Raw genomic sequence first — 22,436 nt, 5'->3', positions numbered from 1 at the left:
CGTGTCCACAGTGGTCTGCTAAAACATGTGTAAATCTAACAAAGAGTCAGAGTCCACTTTTCCAGATTAGGACACACCATGGGCTGCTAGATTACGATATGATAGGTAAATGCTAAATTGCGAACGGTAGCCTCAAACGCTATGATGGGCGCGAAGCGCGACAAAAATTCCGGGCTTCATTTAACTTTTATGAAAATTAAATACTGATACTCCGTGAACACAGCCCCGAAATTTCCCAGTCTATCTTTGTAATTGGAGGATTAAACTACTTCTACTTGACAAACTGAAAATAGCGAAAAGTAAGTAGGCTAAGTAGATCACGAAATATTACGAAGTAGAAGTAGAAGCAACGGGAAAGTGTATCTACTTGAGTAAGTACCAATTAGCGAAAAACTACTGGAGTACTTCAAACAAGTGGAAGTACTTCGTTACTGACTACCTCTGTTCATAGATCTTTAACTCTTGGTCCGTTTTTCCGTACGACTTCCTTTCACGCATGCATTTATTCACATTATCATTCACTCTCTCTTTCACGCGCCCTCGTCAGTGTCTCTGCTGTCGATCTTCGAAGCCTAGAACGTAACGCCTAACGCGAGAGGATTCGTTGACAGCGGTTCCCAACACGCATGCGGCCCGCGAGGTCATATTTTGTGGCCCGAGACTTGATTTGACATTTCGGAAGAATGTTATGAAAAGCATTTTGAAATGCTGGAATTGATTACAGTTTCAACATATTGCTGTTGTTGTTTCAAATTAAACTGTTCTTCTGGGACGAGGTTGATGACAGCAGTTTAAGAGACCGAAACTGCAACCGCAACTGGTCGCTCGGCATCCTCTTATCATCACATCACATTGTGTCTTATCGCATTGTACATTGTGTGTGCATTGTACATTGTGTCTGCTATGTCTTGTCCAGGTAAAATCTAATCTGACAATTATCTTATCTCATGCATGGTTGTGAGAGCGAGGTGAATGGGATGTGATATGGGTACGACCACATAGCGCATAGCCGTTCATGGATCTATTATAGCAAATGAAAGAATATAGGATGTGATTTAATGTGGATGTTTATTCATAGGATGTTCCTGTTTGTCAATTCCTGAGGCGCACTAGCTTATATGACTTTGCGTTTCCCGTATAACACAGGCTTTACAGCTCTCGACATATAGCTTGCGCTGTGAATTATGATTTTGATTCCATTTACGGGTAGTAGCTTTTGTGTGATACGCATCAGGTGAGGTTTTATGTAGAAATGAGTTACTAGCTTTACGAACCGAATTCAGCCACGTACCACTCATCTGCTTGCATACTTGTAGTAATTTTGTGCTCGGACTGTACAGTAGCATTGTACCGAATGTTAAACTAGTAAGTAGATATATTCCTTCGGGTTCTTGAGTTAGAAATTGCCTGTGTTGGTAAATATTGAGGAGATGTCACTGAATTATCGTACTGGGATCTTGCTGTTTTTATTATCGGAATTCTGGAGCGCCGGTAAGTTCCATCTTTATTTCTCATTTCCGTTCATGCAGTTGGGTTGATGAACTTAGGCCTACATAGTAGAGCTATAATTGCTTGATTCGTAGGCCCCGCTTGATTCATACACAGAAAGTAAATATCACCTACTTACACCGATCATTTCGTTAATTATATAGAAAAGTAAGGTAGTTACCACCATCACCCTACTCCGTTGACTTTTGAACGAACGAATGAATGAATGTAATCAGAGTTTCTTTTCACCTTTCCTTCTGTAGTGTGAAATTTAGCTTTAAGTATAGTGGACACATAGCCTATGTAGGGTTACATTTAAAACAAATATCAATTTAAAACAAACATGTTTAAAATAAGGTCCTTGTTTAAAACATGTTTTTCTAAGCCATGACGTTACGAATAATCGATTGTGACGTCATAGTGGACTGACAATTGAAAATATAGGGTAAATATTGCTACTTTGACGAAATATTTGTACTATTGCTGTTGTACCGACTATTTTGAGGGTTCCAACCATCCCATATCGATACACGTCGGCTATATCGGGAGGTAATTGTCCGTAGGCTCACACATCATGTTTTATGGAAAGTATTTACACGATTACGGCATAATTTTACAAGTTAACGAAGACAGATTTTTTTAAAAGCCCGTTGTTTATAACACTTTTTTAAACAAAGTGTTTTAAAACACCGTTTGTTTTAAATGCAACCCTATACACATATGTCATAGTATTTCAAACTATGGCTGACAGGAAAATAAGTTGAAAAGTGTCACCATCTCTCCACTCTCCTGTATCACCGCGCCTAAACATATTTGAGCATAGGCCTACCTATTTGCTGTGTCATTTGTCACGAAGACAAATCTTGCTAAATTCGAATTTTAACCACCGCTGATTAATTATTATAAAACTATGCTATCCCCCGACCAAATATACCTTTAAAAGCTACTTACTAAAATACTTTGCAGACCTTTCATTTCCATACTTCCACTTGCAGTAGTTTTCACATGTCTTGGAATTCGCCTCGTCTACATGTAACATGAGTAGAAATTTATGACGTTATGAGGTTTATTGCTTATAAAGGCCTAGTTTCGCTTTGAGCGCTGTGAAGAAATAGTAGTGGAAGTAGTCTAAAACATGCCCACATGAATAAGTATATAGTACAAGCCTACTTGAACTGTCCAGAAGTTAGACATTCTTTACTACTGAGCACCTCTGAGCTCTGATACAATACAAATAGTCTACGTAGAATGGATGTAGTGTACACTCCCAGCGAAAAAGTGTTCATTCTCACCCTTGTACCAACCATGATATTCGGTTGGGAGCATATACAGTATACACCTGTGGTGCATGGAACCAGAACGTATCTCAGACTTATGCAGCGGTATAAATCAAACACATTATTTTAATCCAAATTATGCATGTGCGTAGGAGCGTAGGAAGGTATGCACGTCACTTGGACAGGTAGGATTTATATAATTCTCAGTCCGGTTCTGTTATCGTGTACCACACACCCTTTGGATGCGAATGCACAATCTTTTCGCTGAGAGCGTAATACTATACTTAGCCTATACGTAATCTTTCCTTTAATAGAGACAGCCGCGGATTTGACCTGTAGCAGACTGCCATCGTCCGTGACGCAATGCCCGCGAGCAACGAGCCCGGACGTCACTGAGACAGCGTGCAAGTCCGCCGGATGCTTCTACTGTGATCATATGGAGACGAAATGCATAGAAGGTAATTGAATCAAGACGCCAAACCTGAAGAATAATTTTATTTGGTTAGGATATTATGTAGCGTCTACCTGAAAAGAATCATAATTGTCATTATGATTTCTCATATACTCAGAATTATCCAAGAATTGTAATTGAACAAATTGGTGAAGACGATCATTGAAACTCTCTCCTTGGCTAACAAATATAGCAGGGGTCGCCAACCTTTTGTGTGCAGCGTGCCAAAATGTCAAATATGGCAGATTTTTACCAGCTTGCGTGCCAAACATTCAATTTATTAATATATAACGTTTCAAGAAAGGAATACCACCAACCGATTTACTGCAGCTGGCAACAGCATCCGTTACGCCAGTGATTCTTGAATTATTGGTTGCGAAGGGAATAAACTTTGGTCGCTACCCCACCCAACCTATCGCTTACATGTACGTAATATTTAAAAGATTGTCGTTTCTCCAGATATATTGGAATCGCTTGCCATCAGTCGAAACTAAATATCTCCTTCTGAGAGACGAACACGATTCCAAACTCGCATTTCGATACAGGGCTTAATATTTTCCTCGGCAGGTCTCCTCTGATACATGCGGCTCAAGCTGCGGGCACTGGACTATTCGGCGCTGGTCTTGTCGGCGCCGGGACAGTGCCGAACGTTTTGGCCAGCATGCGGTGGTTATTTCGTTCAAGGTTTTATCGCCGGCAATCATTTTGGCAACGCATACACCGCACAGGAGTCACATCGTCGCATGTTGTCCGAAACTTTATGTCTAGGTTAGTGGTTCTCAACCGGGGGTCCGCGAAGCATTTTCAGGGGGTCCGCGAAACCTCCAAAGTTGTAAAATATTGATTACCTAATTTGATTTTTTTTAATTAGAGAAAGCATGAGACAGTTTCGCTTCATAATTGTTAAAACGTTAGGACTTACATTATTAAAATGGTCGCCTGAGATGAAATATCCTCGTGCAAACTCATTTTTAATTGTCTAATTGCTTGCTTAGAGTTGTTTTCTAGAGTTTATGGAAAAATTAAATGTTGGAGATAGCAAGGTCAAACAGGGTGACTGCGAAATGTTTGCAAAATGTTTTGGATTTGGAGTTGTCAGTCTCAGCAAATTAGGATACAATCGTTTGAAATATAATTTTTTCCAAATATGTCCCAATGAAGGAATTAAAAATCCGCCACGAAATCCATTTTCTCCTATGACATGACCACTAAATAACTAAATAACACCTTTTCTAACCACTAAATAACTAAATGACATCCATTCTCCTCCATGCTATCCGTGGATGCTGAGCGCCTACCATAATAGCGGCGGATGCCAGTTTTCTAGTCTTTGGTATGACCCGGCCGGGAATCGAACCCACGATTTACCGATCGAAAAGCCGGTCGCATCGTCTGCCGCAATCGTCCACTACTTGTTGTTGTTGTTGTTTAATATTCAAGGTGTTTCGACTAAAATAGTCATTTTTACACCAGACCTATATTATTTACTTGCATTTACCGGCATTTACGCTTGAACTCAACCCTAATGAATTGATATATGAGTAAATTTAAAAAAATGTCAACTCCACGTTCGTATACAATACATGTTCCCAGAGGTGCACATCATACTGTCCGCGAAGGGATTTTGAGCGGCCTGCAGACAGTTTTAGGTCTTACATGATAATATGTTCCGCGGTCACAGTCTACCGCAATTCTCAACTTCTTGCGTGTTACGTCAAATAATAGTGACTCTAGGCTACTTTTATTACCGGAAATAACTAATATTGGTTGTTCATTATTCTTTATTTATTTGTTTTCTTCGTGTCCTACATGCAGCCAAAGTTCAAAGAACATGTTCACAACTTTGATCGACCACAGATGTCTCATTGACTTCAACAGCTATTGAAATACATTACGTTAATAAATTCAATGAATACTGTTTTGGTCTCTATGCTTCAAACTTCAATTTTACATTAAATACGATTAATCCTATACGTGGATAGATACGCGCTTAATGTATCGATTTCGGGATGCGGTTCGCCAAGTAGGCCTACTTCATTTTCCCATTTCCGGCCCGGCGACTACAGAAGTTGCCCGTCCCTGCTATACACCAAATTTGGCCTAATTCAAACCATTAGAAGCATTGTTATGAAAATGTGAATTTATTGAATAAAAATAAAAATATTTTTAAAAATTTTACCAGCACATAATTGCGTAAATACATTCGAAAAACATGTAGTATACGCCTATGGACGATTTGCCCTGACACCCGATATAGTCGAATTTTTCGATTTGGAATGGTTGGAACCCTCGAAATCGTCGTCGGTTCAACAGTCATAGCACGTAGTTATAGATCATTGGTACGGAATTGATGTTCAGATGATGATGACGACTGCATAACGATGCAGTCCTGGTTTAAGATATTTTTGGTCCGTTTATGACAGGGTCGGAAGCCTTTTTCGTCAATGGAGCCACATCCACCCTATATTTTCAATTGTCAAAGTAAATCCACTATAACGTCACTATTAAAAAGTTGGGACGTCATGACTAAAAACGAACAAACGAAAACAATAAAAACATGTTTTAAAAAAGGTCCGTGTTTTAAACATGTTTGTTTTCCATTGACTTTTGTTTATATGTAACCCTATGTGTCGGGCCGGGCCGGATATAGGAAAATTAAGTATTTGGCGGGTCGGATGGCTGAATGGATACATTATACGTCCAATTATCCACATATACAAGGAACATATCGTCTTTAATGAATGTATTTTAACGACAGCATTGGCACTTCAAAGCCATTTCATGCCGATAGTGACGAAAACAATGTGGATTTAAGAATAGCATTGTCATACAGGCGCCGCCATGTCTGCTTCTATCTCATCAATCAACACACGGCGCAATCCTTAACTAAGATTTCAAGGCGTTCGATAAGCCCGGTACCCCAAATTTTCCAAGATATCAATTCATTAGGATTGAGTAGGTGAGAAGATAGCGTCGTTGTTCAACTGTGTGGCCTAGTTAATCTCGATATTGGATTCATGCGGCCCGCGTCCTCGACGAAATTTGAAAAGTGGACTACTACCCGTTTTGAGTTTGCGACCTCTGGCATAAGCGATGTCTTTCAGAAGCCTAGAAGTGTGACGTGCTACAAGTCGGAGGTTACGGAATCAAAAATAAGAAATACCAGCCTGGTGTAAATGACCATTGTAGTCGACAAAAACCATGATTACTACTAACGACATTTGGGTTGGGTATATCGTAAATGCTGATGACGCAAGTCTTCTCGCTTCGACGAACTTACGCGTAAGCTCCACTCTCGCACGCTGCGCATACACGTATATAATAACATACAGTCACTAAAATTTGACGTAGTAAGCAAGTAGTGGGGAATCTCGGCAGACTGGGGCCGCGGGCCAAATTACCTGTCCGCGGCACTGGCGTAGCAGCATCTGTTGCCGCCCCTGGCTTTCGATTAAAATGCCGCCCCCTAAGTAGACCGCAGCAAATTTCGACATAGATTCCTGTTCAAGCAATCTTGTCAATAAAGATAATTACAAATAATGCGCCGCGTCTCAGCGTCACCGTCTCGCAACGTTAATAAGGCAAAAAATAATAAAGACAAGAAATAGCGAACGAATGTATTGTGCACATAGGGGAGGCGACGAGTGACGCAGTGTGTAAATCAACTGCGCTGCGGCACCAATGGTGGTTAGTCCGAACCCATGTTCAGGCTAGTTTCTATGTGTCGGAGGTTTATCTGGGCTCTTCATCGCTGATCCCGCTGTACTATCAGTGCTGTCTTGAGAAAACCCAGAAACACAATAAGCCACGCTGCACAAAGTCGGCATGCGAGACCAGAAGTTGAATGCATGGGGGAGTGAAATGAAAGTGAACGATCGCGAAGCGCTTGAAGAAAGACGCAAATATCAACGATACTTAAAAAGACAATGACACTGAACTGTATAATTTCCATGTCGTGATGCGCAAGGCCTAACAAGCGTCATTGAAGTGCCTTGAATTCATACTAATAATAATAATATTGTGCAAATAGAAAATCAATAGCCACCTCAAAACATAACATTTCGGGCTTTCGCCGAAACAAAATCAGCGATAATATCCTCAAATTCAAGTTTTTGAACGTAGTCTCTTTCAATAGACAGATTGGATAGAGCTGATAGGCGATCATCATTCATGGCAGAACGTAAATACGACCTAATCAGTTTGAGCTTTGAGAAGCTCCTCTCACAGCTCGCAATTGAAACATCAATGGTCAGATAAAGTTACAGACACGAGCATAAATACGGTGTCGAATCAAGTAGCTTTGCATTAACTAACCACTGTAAAACATCAAACGCTGTTGCACTATACGATCAAACGTGGTTTCACTGCTCCGCACCAGCGTCTTAAATCTGTCAATTTCCGCAGCTAACTCCAATAAGTCCACCTCGTCGTCATGAGTGCTTTTAAAAGCACTGGTGAATAAATTGGGACTTTCGCTTTGCAGCAGCGCCTGGGGATTAAAAATCCAAACATATCATTTAAGTGGTGTATGCCGGTAAACCTAGTCTTAGCTTCAAGTTTAAATCTGCTTCTGTATTTCTGCTTGTCTTGCTTTCTTCTTCTTTCTAAAGAAAGCTCCACTCTCTTGACACGTTTTATTTTCGAGTCTTAATTAACACTTGTATAAATTTAAGCACAATCTGTCAATCTGACATTTATTACCAACTTAAGCAATTCCTAGGACTGGTTTACCTTCACAGCTATCTCGGTCTGCTGTACCAAATCGTAACTCAGAGTATAGACCACTAACCTACGAATAGATGCGCAACTTAGTTCTCACACTTGAATACGCAGACAAGCCTACTGCTGAGCCAGCTAAAAGCAGCATAATTGGTCTTAGTCATCCTATAGTTGGCAAGGCCTTCTGAGTGCTCAAATTTAACAATACTGATCTTCATCGAAAGCTATTGGTGGCCTGATTCCGGAAATACAATTCAAATGCTAGTGTGAAAATCGGCGTAGTTCCGAATAAGCGCTCGATATAATTTCCATTATCATGGCCAATTGGTCATTGTGTTGCGATAAGAACAACCGGCCATGACGGCTATTTCGGAGTGGTTCCATTGCCATGTTAACTTATTAATTCGTGTTTACGGAATCAGCGCAACACTAGGTTTCGACTGAGACCAGTTTGATTAAATTCAACTCGCGGGACGCCAGCTATAGGACTACCAATAACGCTGCTTTTAGCCGGCTGGTACAGCCTCATTTTGCCGCCCCCTTCGAGCCTGCCGCCCCTGGCGCAGAGCCAGAACCGCCAGGTGGCTGCTACGCCAGTGGTCCGCGGGCCGTATGTTGCCTGCCCCTGCTATATGTGATGCCTTATTTTTAAAACTTTTGCAAGTCTGTTTGACTCTTTCCTATATCTGTTCATTGTGGCGTTTTTACTGGATGGAAATTGTGGTAAACCGAACTGAGCTATAGAATAACAAAGGCTGCAACCTGGCCATTCCCGTATATTACGTATCCACAAATAAACTGCCGTTCACACTTTATCCGCATCATCATTTTACCTTATGCCTAAATCGCAGGAGTCGGCTGTTCTTGGAAGAACCCCTCAGATCTTCACGAGTGCAAAGACAGTAAGAATAAGCGAATCTTCAAAAGTGGGAAATGTCGAAATCAACCGAACTGTTCTTGGTGCCAATCGCGTACCGGTTTCAAATGCGTCAAGAGTAAAATCTAGGTGTAACACGAATTTTTCATGAATAATAATAATAGTAATATTTCATTTGTAGACCCAACGTCTCCGGACCTTATAACACCAGGTTAGTTGCTTCGTCTGTTGTCTGATAGAAACTAGAACCCCTGTTCCAGAAATGTCAAAATCTAGTGTATACTGGCATACTAAGAATATATCAGGGAAAATCAGCATTTCTATTTTGAGAAATCCTTACGCATTTCTATCTGCTATGTTCGAAAATGACCTTTTCAGAATAGGCTTTGAATCATAATCTCTGGGTAAACCAAGGTTGTAATGACTCGAGTCGCAATTTGACCCGAGTCAATTTGTGTATTGATACGACTTGTACTAGAGTCATTGCGCATCAATCGATCGAGTCATATGACTTTCGACATATTTCAGTCTATAAAGATCGAAAAAAGGCCCGGAAACTCTTTTATCTGTTTGAATGAACCTATTTAGAGTGAGAAAAATGAGTATGTGCGGGCTTCGATATCACCGAAGAGTGGAATATGATCTAAACTCAATACTGAGCAGCAAACACTATGACTCGGACTCGACCCGTTGCTTCCTGACTTGGACTCGAACTTGATTTGGTGTGAATCGAAAATGAATCGAGTTGACTCGAGTCAAACCATAAAAGACAAGTTGACTTGTGACTCGGAACCTTGTGACTTAGTTACAACCCTGAGATAAACTGTGATATAAATTGAAGTCACTCACTGGTGACCCTTACGCAGTGGTGATCTGAGCAGGGTTGTAACCAAGTCACCACATTCAGAGTCACGGGTCAATCTTACTTCTATATCACTGTCCAGTGTCCAGTGTTCAGTCTCTAGCTCAAGTCATGTTCAATTCATTTTTTAAAAAACTATGCGACCACATTCAGAGTCACAGGTCAATCTTACTTTCGTATCACTGTCCAGTGTTCAGTCTCGTGTTCAAGTCATGTTCAATTGATTTTTTAAACTATGCCTATATTAAACGAATCCATTGCATTCATAATACACTAAATTCCATCACTCTTAACCAGAAGCTGTCAGTAAAGAGGTACTTCTTCAGAGTACTCATACTCAAGTAGGTTTTTGCTATACTTGCACTACTTCCTCAAGCAGTTATGATTTTAGAGTACTTCTACTTCTACTTCACAGTTTTGTCTTCTACTTTCACAGGAAATGACTCGCGTAATGGCGAGTCACCGAAAAATTGCGACCCGAGATGAATTAGAGTCATTATCCCTGTCTGTTACCGCCTACAAGCCAAAATATCCCCTCAAGATGATATAGCATACTCCTTGCCCGAATCGTTACGAACTGTCTCCAACCTTATTCAGATCCCAAAGTATGTTCCGGTCAAACTACAGATGCACAATTAGACTGCAGAACTTCCGACACGGAGGTCCTGACTGCTACTGAATGCGTAGAACGTATAGGATGCACCTGGTGTCCGGAGAACAGTGCTTTCAAATGCGTCAGAGGTGACTGTATATGTTGCCCAGATCTGTAAATAAGTATCAACTCACCAACGCCTCTTTATTTTAGATCCAGACATAGAAACACGTGAGTATCTCTTCAGCGTTCATGTATATTGTATATATTCGTTATTGACCTAAACAATTGAAATCTTTTTAGCGCCGCCATGCCTCGGTAACGAGACTTTGCCATGTTTTCCTCACGCAATCGATGACATTACGGAAAAACAGTGTCACGCCGAGAAGGGATGCGCTTATTGCGCGGGAAGCGGAACCTGCGTGAGAGGTAAGGACAGGGATCGTAAGCCTTTTGGGTCCCTTGAGCCACGAAAGCTTCATAATGCATATACTAAATAAGGATGCCATTATCGAAAGTTCAATACCTTAGTATTTGACAGTGTGCCGTCTATGTGTAGGATATTGTGTATAGATTCCATATAGTGCGACTAGCGATGAGTAAAATGTTATTCAGCTGAATGTCCTGATGGGTTCTTACCTCGCGATGATGGTAACGCTTGCTGTAAACAGTCGGAAGAGGAGTCCGCTGACGTGTCTTGGCTGGTAAGTGTTGGGCAATGTGTAGTTTACCCTATAATTATCATCGTTAACAGCAACAACCGGCAGCATAATTGCGGTATTGTAAGTTGTAGAATCTATACCCAAATACACTATGCTTTCTATACTTTCACATTCTCATGGATCTAAGCGAAATTTACTCGGTAGTTTCACAATAGTCATCAATAGGGCGATTTATATCACTTGAAAAACGAAAGATTTTGACGTAAAGAAACCAAAATTTCCACTTTTTTGACCAAAACAACTAAATATTGACCAAATTTTGACCTCACGTATGAAAATTAGGTGTTTTCGCACATTATGTAAAAATTGTACTATTCATCTTCATCTTTGGTTGGAACTGCTTGTTCTTACGAAGTAGTTTAGCCTGAAAAAACGTTTTTGGCTTAAAAATTGACACATTTTTGCATGGAAAAACTAGTATGTTAACGTAATCCATCCCTACGAAGAATTTCAGCTGTTACATCACGTATTATGGTAGAAATAATTAAAATTTGTTGTATAACGAAAGATACTTTCCTACATTCTCGGATAAAAAGTGTCTGACCTTACTAAGTAGCTTGCCAACATTGGAGAAAGAGCGTTCAACAGCAGCAGTTGTTGACTGGCAACACTGACGTTGTGCGTACACATCAAAATTTTTCATCATGCGCTTCTTGATATAAGAACCATGCAATGCCCAAGCAGTCTTGCTTCGGCTAGGATATTGCGGTACGTTGACTAATACACCATGTCAACTTATTTGTTTCATTTGACCGTTTATGATTCCAATTGACAAATTTTGATCTAACGCTACAATTTTGACAAAATTGTGACATGTCAAAAAACTCGCCCCAGTTATAATCTATATTTATTGCAAATCAGTGTGACTTGCGTCATTGCCTTTCAGATACAAGTTCAGAAATGCTAGGCTTCTGCTTGCAAAGTGTCATCGTATTTTTCGGTCGAATCGTAACAGCGTGATACCAATTGCTTACAAATTAGCATTGCGCAATGCGCATGCATTGGAGATATAATTGGCATTACAGAATGACGAGGTTTCGAACCCTAACACCCCTTCCTACACCACTGCACAGTGCACACGGCTTACCACCAGAACAATCATAATACATCTACTGGTCCGGCCTCTAATTGCCAGTAGTAACCTATGATGACCACGACGATCATATCAACACAAATCATATGTCTTCTATTGGAACCAGCGATGAGCATCGGATGGTCTCGGATAGGGTTCGGACAGGATTTTGCACAATTTTGAGACATTCGGATCGGATTCGGATTCTATTGTGGAATTTGTTTCGGATACTTCCGGATAGTTGAAACTTCTGCTTCGGATATTTTTGGGTAGTTCATACCAGACGCGACTTTTGATTTCAAGTTAAAAGAAAAAATCGTCCGCTCGACAACCAAACACGGACAGTAAACACCTTCTGGCAGGACTATGGTAGCACTCTAAAGTTGTTCTTCCAAAGGTTCAAGCGAATGTAAACAATCTAACCCTAACCTTAACCTCTGTAAAAGACCATATACTATGCAGAGATGCACAATTAAGATTCTTCGGTAAAGTTATTCGATTCGGATGTTTTCGGATTCTGGACGGCATTATTCGGATTCGAGTGGATTTTTGGTTCAGATTGTTCGGATTAGGACCGGTAGTTCCTAAAATACTCGAGCTACGATTCTCAGAAATCAATATCCGCTCAGCAATGATTGGAACCCATGAGAATGGTCCACGGAACCCCTATTGTTCCATGGTTAAGATCTATACTGTTTTACGATCTTTTCGTCATGTTAAAAACTCATTCAGAACGAAATTTCGTGTGATTCGTCATCCATCATTATCCCATCTTGAAGTTATCATGTTCTTCTCTTCTGAAGGTGAAGTATGAAGCTGGAACTACAACTTGTCATGGATTTGTAATTGCCCCTGATTACGTGTTAACAGCGGGAACATGCTTAACGTAGGTATTTATGTCTAATAATGATAACTTTATATTATGTTCGCAAGACATCCCTTTATCAGGATATAATTAATCAAATAGCTATGATTTATCCTTGTTTCACAGACCTGACGGTGCGGGAAACCACATTCTAGGAACTGTTGTTGTCCTCTCTACTGGTGTTTCCTATCCAGTTGGCGAAGTTCATCAAAACCCGTTCTTTGTAAATATCATACCATACCACAACATTATGTTGTTGAAGGTACTATGATATTCGAATTTGTATCCATAGCTGTTGAATAATTGTAAATCGTCATGGAATCTTCCAGTTTAGGAACTTGGTATGATGTTGCCGAAAATGATTACTCGCCGGAGTATAGTTTGGGCACCTAGACGAATCCAGATTGAAGTAGAGTTGGAAAACTAGGAAATTCTCAGCTATTTAACATTAGAGTAGAATTAGAGTTATAGCTGCACGGTTTTTGTCCAAATTAGATCAGAATAAGAAATACTTAAATTCAATAAAATGCCGAAATAGAAAGAAATGAAACAAAAAAAGTTCGGTTCATATCAAATCAATGTTCATTGTCATAAGCACAAGCATGATAATGACAATTGAGTTTATATTCCCGGCACACAAAGTGAAGTATATTATATCATCGCTACTCACCACATTTTCCTTTCTGAAACAGACAGGCGGAGGATATTTTGTGGGCATAGTTTACTGGCAGGACTTATTCGTCGTATTACTTTCTATGTGACTGCACAAAGTTTGTAATAAATTCTTTACCGACATTTCCTGTCCTTTAGACTGCAAGTTCTCTGCCCTCGACCGTTTTGAGTTTGCCTCTTGGGGAGAGCCCTCCCGCGGGAGCCACTTGCTACGTCTACAGCCATGACGGTGAGAGTGACGATCCATGATTATGTCAATCTAGGTCCGTGCAAACATCTACAACGTATATTGTGCACGGAGACGTTTACATCGAGATACCACCTTGCAATTACTTACATAGGCCTTTACTTTTGACGTGGATATATGTACTATATAATTACGAATCAAGTGACTTGATAAGTTAGGCTTACAATACATCAGGGGTCACCAACCTTTTTGCAACCAAGGGCTACTTTTGGGTACTGATTGAAGCGACAGGCTACCATTTACTCCCGCCGTTTACCCGTATCAGACGGAATTTCCGCTTTGATATTCATAGCATTAGGCAGGTATTGCATAGCGGTAAGACTTCTAAGAGATTCTTTTAATGCAAAACATCTCATTTCAACCAGCTAGCCACATAAGACTTTTTAAGAAATCACGAATTACTTCGCACCGTGTTTATATAAATTATTATATAACAACTATGTAAGCTCAGATTTTAAAATAAATCACGTCATACGTTAGACTGGACATCGTGTTATCTGTTTCTATACCAGTCAGTGCGAGGCCTGACATTGAATTGAATGCCATCAACTAGTGCGCTGTACTCTGGTATGTAACTTACACTGCAACTCTGAGTGAGTGTTGCAGATGTGCAATGTGCATTAGTGAGGCGTGTTCTGTGTTTGTTTTTTGATCAATGTCGTGTCCGCAAAGGCTGATACACAACGATAAGGTGAACCAACCACGCTTGCAACCTTCATCGCTGCTGCGCAAGTGCGCAATGCGCATTCACCACTGTACTTTTCCGTGTCAAGAAGGCACCAATAGTTCAGCCTTGTGGGCTTTGAGGAGGAGGTGATTTTGCAGTGGTACAATTTCAATCTCGGACTGTTCAGCATCCAGACATGACGGATTTCATTATACCTGACAGCAGCATCGATTACAGAAAATTAGGAACATGGTACTATAAACTGCGTTGAGTGTAAGATAGACAAGCTGTGTCAAAAGATGCAATACGTAATGGGCATACTGCATCTGCTAGTATCATCATTGTTTTATTAGCAATTTTATCAGTTCAATACACCACAAAAGGCTACGTCACCGCTATCTGCTACCGGATAATAATGTTGTTTACTACTTTGGCATCGTCCGAGACGTTGGGCTACCATAACTGAGCCCCCACCATTTCAAGAAGACCGTGGATGGCATGCCGTCATATCGCATGTATGGGCAGTAGCCTACGCCGTATTCTACGTCTTCGATCTCTTGTTATTCTATTACATGTTGGTATATTACTAATTTTAATTGAGGATATTTTATATCATCATTTTAAGTGTTTATATATATGTATTGTCATTTCTAAGTCACATGTTATAGTTTGATTTAAACAAGAATAGCTAAATCACTCAATTTACATATTTAAAAGCTCACTGGTGATAATCTGACGAATATTGGCAAATGCTGCTATTCGATCTATTTTAGAGCAGGCTCGCGGGCCACTCATCTGGTCCTCGCGGGCTACCTGGTGCCCGCGGGCACCAGGTTGGTGACCCCTGCAATACATCCTCTTTTTGGAGGATTTTTCCTCTCTTCTCAATAAAAGTCAATCGTGCTCCGAGGAGGCGTAAATGTCATCTTTTACGCATTTCGTTAGTTGTCCAATGTCCACATACTTTCAACAAGACTTTTAGTCGAGACGTTGTATGTCCAAAAATATTACTGTAACCATTCAGATTTGCTGGATAAAAAAAGGTTTTGCCACCAATTAACCTATAAACACCGGCCTTCTTGATTGTTTTTGCAAGCATTGTGCGACGGTCTCTGTAACATCAGGGCATTTTTAAATGTGATGATCCGTCGCAATTTTTCTGGCGCATGCTCGAACTTAACAGACGTATTAGTTGGATCAGTTTCGAGCATATGGACGGTTGCATACAATTTCAATGATATTTCGTATAAAACATTTCACGAACTCGTCAAAAATAGTCATTCGTTATGAAAAAGTCAAAGGAACCGCAAGGTATTCATGAACTGAATCTGAAAAATAACCTGCTTTGTTGTTTTTTGTCTGTGACTTTCGCTTTGCTTTGTTTTTGTAACTTGGCCTGCAACTACCGAGGAAATGAAAAACATCATCAAACTCAAACGCAGAAATTCTACTTTCGTTTTTCTAGCCTGAGAAAATATCCTCTTTTTTCTGCTGAAAAAAGGTAAACCTATTTAATATCCCAAAGCAGTGCTTTTCAACCTGTGTGACGATTCGCACTCGTGCGAATGAAAAAAATTGCAGTGCGAATGACGAAGGTGGTGCGAACGGTGCGAATGAAAATCCCGGTTAAGTGCGAATGACGAAGGTGGTGCGAATGGTGCGAATGAAAATCCCGGATGAGTGCGAATAAAATCGTAAATAATAATTGTTAATTTTTGCGACCTGGAATAATTCAAATAAACCTAATAGGAAATTCAAGGGGAGTGTAACTTTTGTTGTTGCGACGCAATTGTAAAAACTTGTTTAACATACGACCCACTACTAATCGCAGCTCTCACAAACCGGAGTGAATTAATATTTCCGCACTATAATTACTGCGTAACCAAAAGCCTAGTTTGGAAGCTTGTGTAGTGGCAAACATACAGTATATTAGCCCTTCTGAGCCTGCGACAGGCTGGGAAATGACGCCAAATTTACATTCTGCTTACGTTCGCTAACCAATCATCATACTTTCGTAATAACTGTTCGATTAGTGCTAGGCACGAGGATAGTAGTAAATGCTATCATTACAGACTCATATTTGCAAAGTTATTGTAACGCAGATTTTTTCCCCTTCAAGAGTTATTAAAATATGGACCGCAAAGGGTATAATTTTGGGTCGACACGGTGCCAGAGTTGTCTGTTAATATGTATGTAATATTTGTTGAATTTATTGCAAAAAATCTTGTGATAATTTTTACAAATATAAGGTCACGGTGTTGGGTACTGTAGCCAATAAGCGATACAAGCAGAAAATAGAGCTTTAACATGAGAATCCATGATAAGATTTGTCCGACTGGTAAACACGGTCGAAGACCGTTGGGATGAACTAGTGTAGGGACTAGGGATGTGCAACGAGTTACTTCAGGTTTATGAGACTCATTCATTTCGAGGCCAATCCCTTCTGTGTCGGGTCACATGACGCCGTAGAGTTTTGGCCAACGAACCGCCGATACAATGCGGTGACAAAACATAAGCGTCGATGAAAACCTTGGCCAAAAATGACCGATGCTGGATGGCCAAACCATTCGATATGGATATGGATATGCTCCGTTGTCGGCACGGAAAAGTTACGTTCTTGCGATCTGAGTAGACAGTAGTACAACTGCGACAGGCAGAGGAATTAATTCACCCTAATTTGAAATCGCGTGCGTCAGACATATTATATAGAGCTGTGTTGGATAGAATTGTGGTGTGCGCGTTCTGTATGTCATATTTGTCCGTAAAATCGTAGCATACTACTGTAATATTAAAAATCAATTCCTTTTTATGGGTGAGGCTCGGGTCGCTAGATGCCACAGAAACTCAGATTCTGATGGTAGTCTAAAAAGCTGGTTTAACGTTATTAAACTGTTATGAATTCTCAAGTTAGATTGAGCTAAAGAGCAGAACACACGGTATCGTAAGTTTACATGCTCTTCCCTAATACTCGCGAGACAGAAAACAGGATATCGAAAAAAAAAGCTGGAGCAACTTATCATAAGGTAGCGAGCTCTATCATGCCTACTCTCCTTGATCGTGTGGACCTTATTTTCCAAGACATAAGGCAAAAGCCTCAACACAAAGAGGTGGGTTTTTCACCCTTTCGACATACCGGAGCCTCCTAGACCTATTTGTCAGCTCTCAAAATCGATTTCTTCCAGCAAGCATTTTTCAGTCGTGAAAAAATACGTCGTATTTTGGATAGGAGTGCAGAACAGATTTTAAGACCTGGCCACTCTTGTACAAAACCCAACAACTTGTTTGGACGAGAAGGGTTTTAGTGAAATTGTTGAAATCAAAACGAGCGAAAACAGTAGCCTTTTTAATGAGACACTTGATAGCTTCAGATACATAGTAGCCAGTTTGTTGCATGCCTGAACTATTAAATGTTGTATTTTCATCTTCTTTTAGTATAACAATTTTAGGTTAGTTTGTGCGAATGAAATTTATTCTTTTTAAAAAGTGCGAATGACTCCCAAAAAGGTTGAAAAGCACTGTCCCAAAGGATATTATAGACAGAGTAATAACCACCCAGATTTCATAAGTAAGATGGACTGGGAATTTGACCGCTATCATTTACGACGGACACACTTCCCATTTCTAGGCACCGATTTAGCAGAACATCCTACTATAATTGAAGAAGACGGGGACTGCTTATTGAAGGACGAGCAGTTCGTGGAGAAATTTCAATTTTGCGCCCAGACTAGCGACACTGGACCATGCCCGGTAAATTTTTCTTTTTGCATATATTATAGATAGACGGCCAGCAATTAGTCAGATCGATGTACTGGATGAGACGACGAAATTTCAGCAGACTCCGCTAGTTCCGCTCACTTTTGGCCGAATTAGCGGAAAAACGACTTTGCCCGAATTATGTAGAGAATCAATGGTCCGATTCATGTTTATGCAAGGCAGACAACGCATTAAAATACTGTCGTGTATAGTGTAATGAATGAATTTCAGCTGCGCTATCCTGCAGTTATTGGCACTGATCGCAGGAAACGCACAAGAGTTATATCTTTAGATATAGTTGTATCGTATAGTATTTCGATACCAAGCGATTTAACATATACCAAGGGTGTCCAACTCAAATTACGTCGCTGGCCGGATTCAAACCTCGAAATCGTTCGCGGGACGCACCAGTCAAGAGATTACAAAATATTACTTCCCGCCCCTGCTTTTCACTTGAATACTTCATCATCAAACTTATATAAACAACAGTACATCGTATCGCGGACCATAGGTGCTTTATTCGCAGACAAAGGAATTGGTAAAAAAAAGGTGATTTGTCGGTTGAATACATTTATGAACCGCTGAAACAGTGGCGGTAACGGCGATGTAAGTCAGGATATTTCTGTGCTACTTTGCTTATGTCATAATCTAGCGTTAGCCATCTCTGTGCATTGCGAGGAACACAAGATATTCAACTCCAAACGCGGACGGTGGAATTTGGTTCTTATGAGTTTGAAGTGACACAGCGGTGCGACCACAGATATTTGAATAATATTTTTGTGTAATTTTATATTCTCCTTGTAACGGTTCCGCATTGGCGTTTTCGCTTCTGTGAGTATAACTGCTTATTGTTCCATTTTTCCATAAAATTCTGAACTCGATGTGTACTTTTTGTCTTATCAAATTCGATGTCAATGTTATCGGGTGGATATAATGTGGCCTTCGAACATACTCAACATCTGCTTTCTTGAGGGATTATTTAATAGAAGTGTTTTCGTCAAAACGTCGAAGCATTTGTCTCTTATCCGGGCGAAAATCATTAATGGAAAAACTAACAAGGCTAACTGAAGGCTAAATCCACAAAGCACAATGCTCCGGTGGGCCCGCACGATTACGCTACGGCCATGACTGAAAGAGGGCGTCAAGTGAAGTTCGGACAGCTGACGATGCCGCATCCACATTCGCATTTCTTGTGTTCTTGCCATAACTAGAGCAGGTGTTTGTGCAACTTTTACCACTTTTTACAGCTTCCGACGGCTTCCTAAATACTCAGAATGTATGTATAGTATGATGTTTTAAGGTTTTTGTCGGAATTTTATATTGCAACTTTTACCAAGTATTGTGAAAAAAAGGTAAAGGAGTGATCAGAAAAAAACCATTCCTAGTATGGTTCTATTCTTTTTGAATTGCACAACAACGAGCTATGCGATTTATTAGCTGCATCTCAATGTTATCTATATGACGCAATGGTTATGACGCATCATTTTCTCTCGGTACCTTTGACCTGTCCATAATAGGCACACCAGTGTGCCGCGGCACCCCGCTTGAGAACCCCTGTATCAGATGGTTACCTTGCTTTTGGGCTAAGAAATGTTAAACGTATATGGCCCAACAGTGCATAAAACAATTTATATATACGCAATATATATTTAACAGAATATGTACGGCGTGCATGTGATTAAGACATGCGTTTGCCTATATTAGGCTATTGTGAGGTATCATATTTTCACCTTGTAATTGCAGGCTGTTCCGGGATCACCAATCGTGTGCCAGAGATGCAAATCATGCGAAATGTATGCATATGGAATCACCTCCTACACCCTCGAATGCTTTACACCACTGCCGACCTACTTTACTAAATTTGCCGGGCCCTACATCAAGTTTCTGGAAGAGAAAGGTCTTAGATTTCCAGAAATGTCTTATAGCTGCGACAAATAAGAGATCTATAACATACTGTCGGTTGGTTTATAGTTGTCTGCGTTAATTAAACAAGTTATTGGGAATTTCTATACGCGCCAAGCAATATTGTGAATACGCCATTTGTAGCATTCAATGTACAATACATGAACTACACAGAGTCTACCAAAATGCTTACCTGGTATTCAAATGTATTGTTTTGTTCCGCATGAAACATCATTTTGTTAACACCTGTATATAACTGTGTATGCCTATTATCCAGTAAAATATAATTGTTTTGACCTCTACTTTGCTCCGATTCTGGTCCAGCTATCTATAGATCGTGCAGAATTGTAGATTAAGGTTTTCGAGGTTTACCAGCGGCCTGTTATATCCAGGGGTTGATACAAATTCTGTTTTAGAGCAGAAACACGACCGGTTTTTTGTTGTTTGTGGTGTTCATGGTGCTTTTCGACTTCAATGGCTATTTACATCAGACCGATGGTATATTCTTCAATATGATTCCGTCCAGTGGCGGCTCGTCCTATAGGGCAACTGGGGCATTGCCCCACCTAAAATTCTGTTCAATAACAATTCTTTACCATTTATAGACGCACACCTATCTATATAAACCGAAATCACAGCGAAAATCGTATACTTCTTGTCCTTTCGCTTGTAAATGCCCATATATAGCGAAGTCTATGCGAAAATCGAATTCTCTTCTGTGTTTTCGCTTTGCGAATGCCTAGCCGGGGCTTGCCCCGGTAGCGCTCATAACAAGCTTTCACTGTCTATTCTCTCAAAACCGCGCACAATAAAGAAACGGTGATTTACTCTCTCCTATTCATAAAATTACCGAGCAACCGGGGCACGATAGCTCTGTGCCCTTAAGGTGTGATGTAACAATCGTATCTATAGCTGAACTCTGTTACCGTCATATGCGTTTAGTCGACCTTTGCTGGTATAGGTCGATTTTAATGGGGTTTCACACCATGAAAACTCTTGAAACTTGTTATGTCATGTCGTGATGGTGGTATTTAACACTGCCCCAAGTTTCAGGGTTTCTACTTAAAGTTTAGGGTAGTAATTCCGTTTCCGAAGTTGAGTGTGTGCTGATCCGTCATGTATCGAAAGCAGATTTTACTCAAAAGCCGGTATTGGTATCCATTGGTTTTGACGGTGTTCAATACTGAGATCGGTTATGACATTTGGCACGGTAAGTCTTAATGTTAGTATCGAACGCTGTACCAAGTTTTAAGTTTGTCACTGAACTGTGTTAGTGGTAATTTCGTTTCCTAATTCGAGTGAGAGCTGACTCGTCATTTATCGCTAACAGATTATACGCAAAGCCGGTATTGGTCTCTATTGATTTTAACGATGCTCCTTACCTAGATCCGTCATAAGCTTTTGCACGGTATGTCTTGATTTTAGTATCGAACGCTGTGCCAAGTCTCAAGGTTGACACTCAATGATTAGGGCAGTAATTTCGTTATCAAGGTCGAGTATGGTAAAGATGTGCTCCGATCTGACACTTTAGCCTACAACACATTGCGGATTTCACGCAAAAGCCGGTGTATCTGCGGTAACGTTAAGTGAGATGATGATATCATTCTCAGTTTGCATTCAAATATTTACTTTGATCGTATATTCTCCAATGTCAATTTCACCGTGAAATTGTGGCCTTCAAGCCATTTGCGTACGACCCCCCCGTCACTTGATCAGCCTATTCCTCAGTAAATTTTACGCAAAATTCGGTGTTGGTCTGTTCGCATTAATTTTGACAGTGTACCATACCGAAAAGGGCCATGAGGCCACTTCTCGATAATGTCATGTAACGGTGTACCAAGTTTAGGGCTTTCATCCACGTATTTATTCGGTAATATATTTTTCAAAGGCGATTTCGCAGCAGACCTATAAGACAGTAATAAAAACGTATGTGTCGTGTTACAGTCTCCAGTTTCAAGGCCAAAATCTCTTATGCTGTACCGAGACCAAATTTCCGAGGCTGCCCTATCCGTAGTCCTTTACAATGATGTTTTGGATTCAATAGGACAGGCCCAATCTATGAGATAACAATTGCGTATCTGTCCGAATTCGTTGACCTTTCCAATTAGGCTTACGCTATCTCTCGAGTTATAGTCATTTCCATTTCTGCAGATAATTAGTCAGGTCTAATGCGAACATGAACCGTGTTGAATCTTTGTTCCGTACGCCGTTTACGCAGTTACCACACTTCAAGTCACAGCTCACCAGCGGACCTCTCCTGGCACATACGT

At 40.4% G+C, this 22,436-nt stretch overlaps 1 protein-coding gene and 1 long non-coding RNA gene across 2 annotated transcripts in view; one reads left to right on the top strand and one right to left on the bottom strand.

The window, feature by feature from the left end:
- Window positions 1–22,436, bottom strand: part of LOC145447775 (uncharacterized) — a 244,252-nt gene that overhangs the window by 109,689 nt on the left and 112,127 nt on the right. The gene's annotated exons all lie outside the window — the stretch shown is intronic.
- Window positions 1,293–20,468, top strand: LOC145447764 (uncharacterized). The gene is made up of 13 exons (XM_080326027.1): window positions 1,293–1,491; window positions 3,080–3,223; window positions 8,787–8,930; window positions 8,994–9,023; window positions 10,272–10,415; window positions 10,480–10,497; window positions 10,570–10,695; window positions 10,882–10,970; window positions 12,864–12,946; window positions 13,052–13,187; window positions 13,736–13,826; window positions 18,137–18,258; window positions 20,008–20,468. The coding sequence occupies exons 1-13, from the start codon at window positions 1,431–1,433 to the stop codon at window positions 20,200–20,202; spliced, it is 1,383 nt and encodes a 460-aa protein (XP_080182153.1). The 5' UTR covers window positions 1,293–1,430; the 3' UTR covers window positions 20,203–20,468.

This window comes from Botryllus schlosseri, chromosome 10 (assembly GCF_051294905.1).
Source record: "Botryllus schlosseri isolate E-star chromosome 10, Bs_hap1, whole genome shotgun sequence".
In the NCBI taxonomy this organism is placed as follows: Eukaryota; Metazoa; Chordata; class Ascidiacea; order Stolidobranchia; family Styelidae; genus Botryllus; species Botryllus schlosseri.
This window is presented reverse-complemented; position numbering and strand designations above follow the sequence as displayed.

What these genes read in the sequence shown, in the direction of transcription:
- LOC145447764 (XM_080326027.1), top strand. Translation starts at nt 1,431, where the DNA reads ATGTCACTGAATTATCGTACTGGGATCTTGCTGTTTTTATTATCGGAA. An exon ending in ACAGCGGGAACATGCTTAAC is followed by an intron (nt 12,947 to 13,051) that starts GTAGGTATTTAT and finishes CTTGTTTCACAG; the next exon opens with ACCTGACGGTGCGGGAAACC. An exon ending in GCGACACTGGACCATGCCCG is followed by an intron (nt 18,259 to 20,007) that starts GTAAATTTTTCT and finishes TTGTAATTGCAG; the next exon opens with GCTGTTCCGGGATCACCAAT.